Source organism: Primulina tabacum, chromosome 18, assembly GCF_025594145.1.
Source record: "Primulina tabacum isolate GXHZ01 chromosome 18, ASM2559414v2, whole genome shotgun sequence".
NCBI classification, from domain to species: Eukaryota; Viridiplantae; Streptophyta; class Magnoliopsida; order Lamiales; family Gesneriaceae; genus Primulina; species Primulina tabacum.
This window is the reverse complement of record NC_134567.1, coordinates 11,051,657-11,056,562: the sequence shown is the minus strand read 5'-3', so window position 1 is coordinate 11,056,562 and position 4,906 is coordinate 11,051,657. Positions and strand designations below refer to the sequence as shown.

The 4,906-nt window shown below is 39.8% G+C and overlaps 1 protein-coding gene across 1 annotated transcript; it reads left to right on the top strand.

Annotated features, from left to right (window-relative positions):
- Positions 1-1,012: 1,012 nt before the first annotated feature.
- Positions 1,013-3,987, top strand: LOC142532291 (uncharacterized). The gene is made up of 4 exons (XM_075638611.1): positions 1,013-1,028; positions 1,090-2,172; positions 3,442-3,710; positions 3,958-3,987. The coding sequence occupies exons 1-4, from the start codon at positions 1,013-1,015 to the stop codon at positions 3,985-3,987; spliced, it is 1,398 nt and encodes a 465-aa protein (XP_075494726.1).
- Positions 3,988-4,906: the final 919 nt, after the last annotated feature.

Below are 4,906 nucleotides of genomic sequence, written 5' to 3'. Positions count from 1 at the left end.
CCCTATGTATGATATTGGTGTTTTATTGTATTTGCTACACAAACAAAGAGGTGGCCGAAAAATTTTGATGAAAATTTTGATTTTTTAAACTTCCGTTGCGCTTCCGGTCACCGTAACCGATCCTCTTTCAAACATAGCACCATATTCCATTGTTATGTATTAAATACGTAAGGAACTCATGAATATTGAAGAGGGGTGCTATGTTATGAACATGAACATGAACATGAAAGGAAAAAGACTGATTTTTTTGCATGATATAGAGCTTGTTGACATCATGGGTGGTTTTAAGTCCACCAAAGCTATTGGCCAATATATGTTCATGGGGCGTGGGGATGCCAAAGGTTGCTCCCTGACGTCCAACACAGTAGTAGCTATATAATAAAGCAAGCGCGGTAGTACAGGTCAACTAATGAGGCTCAAGTACAAAAATGAACATTGAATATATGCTACGGTATGACATGTTTTGAAGATTCATTATTGATCACGACTTGATATGTATGTTCCTTCGATGCATATTGATACGTATAAGTGCCAACTTATTGAGTTTTATAAACTCACGTAGCTCATGTATTATAGGATCAGGTAATGAAGATATATAGGATGCCGGTTCGCCAATGGATGCTTGTAACGTGCCTCACCTCGACAAGAACCGGGACTTTTTATTGTGTAGCTTCCGCATATGTATTATAATGAATTGAATGTCAGGGTTTGAAACAAGTTCCACGATATGTGTGAGGATACAATGTATGTTTGTATATGTAAATATGTTTCTATGTATATATGAATGTTGTTGCTTGGGTTTGGGCTTATACAAAATATAGGGACATCATGCCAAAATTTTTATAAACCGTCAATTTGATGCCTTGTTTGATCTGCTTCATAATATAGGTATATCATTCAAACCCTATTTTGGTTATGGTAATTATGCTAAGTATAGTGTAAGGGTGTGACATTTTTATGGTATCAGAGCCCACGGTTCTTCGACAGGGAAGACACTACACTTCATCCACACATGGGGAACTCGGCAAGTAAGTATCTTTGTGTCCCATAATTTATGCTAAGTTATGTGTCTCTGTGATCTATATGTAGGATCAAACACGATGCCACCTAAACGTAAGGTACAGGAAGGAGAGTCATCTAAGGGCAAGGCCCCAGCAGTCGAAGGTGAGGGCAGTGCACCACGACCTATAGATGATTTTGCTCAGCTGCTCCAACAACAAGCGAAAGTTCATGGGGAGCAGATACAACAATTACTGGAGATGCAACGGACTACACATGAGCAGGCACAAGCACAAGCCATAGTACACCGACATGGGCCTGTTCAAACCGATGTGTATGATCGTTTTCGACGTCTGATTCCTCCTGAATTCATGGGAAGCACTGATCCAGCAGTAGCAGAAGAGTGGATTAAGTCATTGGAGTCCATCTTCTCCTATCTTCATATGGAAGATGCTGATAAAGCCACTTGTGCTATCTTTTTGTTAACAAAGCATGCAAGGATATGGTGGGAGAGTGCTAGAGTTGCATTACCGGTTGGACCATTGACATGGGGAACTTTCAAAACTGTGTTTTACAACAAGTATTTCAGTAAAGATGTACGAGCCAAGAAAGCCAGTGACTTCTTGAATTTGAAGCAAGGGACCATGTCAATGACGGAATACATACAACAATTTGAGGCCGGAGTCCAATATGTACCATATATTGCACAAGATGACACCAGTAAGGGCGAACATTTCATGCGGGGACTTCGCTCTGAAATTAAAAGAGATGTACGAATGTCGAAAGTTGCTACGTATGGAGAGATAGTGGAAAGAGCACTTATGGCTGAACAGGATGAGCAAGACATTGACAGAGACAGGCAACAACGAAAGCAGCAGTACTTTCAGAAGAGTCAAGGAACAGGACAAGGCAAAAAGACCGATAACAGAGGTACTAGACCAGAGGAATCACGTGGCAAGGGTCCCCCTCCACGTAAAGAACAGGACACACCACCTTGTCCTAAATGTAGCAAACTTCATGGCGGGAAATGTATGCAAGGTTCTAATGTCTGTTATCGTTGCAAGAAGCCAGGGCATCTCGCCAAGAATTGTCCAGGAAGTTCTGAGAAAGTACAGGGACGCCTTTTCTCCATGACCAAAGAAGAAGTGGATGCGAATACATCGATGATCACCGGTATGTTCTTGATTTCTGGTATTACTGCTATTGTTTTACTATATTCAGGAGCCACGCATTCCTTTATTTCGGAACCGTTTGAAAGGAGACTGGGCATTATAGCAAGTACAACAGAGACACAACTCGCTATAGCCTTACCTTCCGGGCAAGAATTATAGACATATCAGATTGTGCGAGGGTGTCCAATATATGTTCAAGGCCATCAGATGTATGTTGACTTGATAGCTCTAAGAATGACTGATTTTGATGTGATATTGGGAATGGATTGGCTCTCGAATTACAGAGTTACTATTGATTGTGGCAAAAAGATGATCAAGTTTGCACCAGCAGGAGCTGAACCATTCACAGTAGCAAGTGCAGGTATATCCTTACCTCTTCGGATAATCTCTTGTATGAAGGCTTGTAAATTACTACAGAAGGGGTGTCAAGGATATTTAGCATCTGTGTTAACTATTGATCCACCTGTTTGTGAGTTAAAAGATACAAATGTTGTTTGTGAATTTCCAGATGTATTACCTGATGATGTAACAGGCTTACCCCCAGATAGAGAGATCGAATTTGTAATTGATGTTGTGGCAGGGACTCATCCGATCTCAAAAGCTCCTTATCGATTAGCTCCTACAGAAATGAAAGAATTGAAAGAACAGTTACGTGAGTTGCTTGATAAAGGGTTTATTAGACTGAGATTTTCACCGTGGGGTGCACCTGTTTTGTTTGTGAAAAAGAAAGACGGTACCCTTCGTTTGTGTATTGATTATAGGGAGTTGAACAAGGTGACAATCAAAAATAAGTACCCACTCCCCAGAATTGATGATTTGTTTGATCAATTACAAGGAGCTGCTATCTTTTTGAAGATTGATTTACGATCAGGCTATCATCAATTAAAAGTTAAATCAGATGATATCTCAAAGACTGCCTTCCGAACCAAGTACGGGCATTATTAATTTCTTGTAATGCCATTTGGACTAACAAATGCACCAGCAGCTTTTATGGATTTAATGAATAGAATTTTCAAGCCATTTCTAGACAAGTTCGTGATTGTGTTTATAGATGATATTCTCATCTACTCACGAACTGTAGAGGAGCATCGAGAACATTTGCAATTAGTTTTGCAAACTTTGAAGGATAAACATTTATATGCCAAATGGAAGAAATGTGAATTTTGGCTTGAACAAGTAGCATTCTTAGGTCATATCATTTCAAAAGAAGGCATATCAGTGGATCCAAGCAAGATTGAAGCTGTTAATAACTGGCTACGACCTACCACAGTTACTGAGGTACGTAGTTTTCTTGGGTTAGCTGGTTATTACCGTCGGTTTATAGCGGGATTTTCTAAGATAGCATTGCCTTTAACTGCGTTAACACGAAAGAATGTGAGATTTGTATGGAACGAAGAATGTGATCGCAGTTTTCAAGAGTTAAAGGCAAAATTGACATCAACACCGGTCCTTGCTATTCCAGAAGGATCAGGAGATTTTGTGGTATACAGTGATGCGTCGAAACAAGGTTTAGGAGCAGTTTTAATGCAGCACGGGAAGGTGATTTCTTATGCCTCAAGACAGTTGAAGGAATATGAAAAGAATTATCCCACACATGATTTAGAACTGGCAGCAGTGGTATTTGCATTGAAAATATGGCCCCATTATCTGTATGGTGAACGGTGTGCAATTTACACGGACCACAAGAGTCTGAAATATTTATTCACGCAAAAGGAACAGAATATGAGACAATGACGTTGGTTGGAATTGGTGAAGGATTACGATTGTGTTATTAACTATCATCTAGGTAAAGCCAATGTTGTTGCAGATGCGTTAAGTCGAAAGTCCATTTTTATTGCTGCAATGCAAGTACAAGAACAAATCCTATGGGATTTGAAGAACTTGATGTTATTCCAAAGGGAGCTGCAATTCAGTTATCATCTCTTATGGTTCGACCAACGCTTGCAGACAGAATCAAGGCCGAACAAAATACAGATACTGAATTACAACAACTGAGACAGCGAGATGAAGAAAAATGAAATTTGAACTATGAATTGAATGGGGAAGGAATATGGACATATCGAGGGAGATTGTGTGTGCCAAAGCAAGGAACGATCAGAAATGACATTCTTATTGATGCTCATGCCACTCCCTATTCGATCCATCCAGGAGTCACAAAAATGTACAAGGATTTGAAACCATTATTTTGGTGACCAGGTATGAAAAAGGACATTGCTCAATTTGTTGCACAATGTCTAACTTGTCAACAGGTCAAAACTGAACATCAAAGACCAGCAGGACTCCTGAAACCACTACCCATTCCTGAGTGGAAATGGGAACATATCACAATGGATTTCATCCTTGGTTTGCCAAGAACACAAAGAGGATTCAATGCTATATGGGTTATTGTGGATCGAATTACGAAATCAGCTCACTTTCTTCCGGTGAAGACCACATACACGATGAATCAATATGCTGAAGAATACATCAAAGAGATAGTGAGACTTCATGGCATCCCAGTGTCCATTGTATCTGATAGAGATCCCAAATTTACGTCTGAGTTTTGGAAAAGTTTACATCATGCTATGGGAACTCGATTATCATTTAGTACAGCATTCCACCCTCAAACTGATGGACAATCAGAACGAGTGAATCAAATCTTAGAAGATATGTTAAGGGCTTGTACTATTGACTTTGCAGGTAGTTGGGAGAGTAAACTACCGTTGGCTGAATTCACATATAACAATAGCTATCAG

What these genes read in the sequence shown, in the direction of transcription:
- LOC142532291 (XM_075638611.1), top strand. An exon ending in GAATACATCGATGATCACCG is followed by an intron (nt 2,173 to 3,441) that starts GTATGTTCTTGA and finishes GACCTACCACAG; the next exon opens with TTACTGAGGTACGTAGTTTT. An exon ending in TTTTAATGCAGCACGGGAAG is followed by an intron (nt 3,711 to 3,957) that starts GTGATTTCTTAT and finishes ACTATCATCTAG; the next exon opens with GTAAAGCCAATGTTGTTGCA.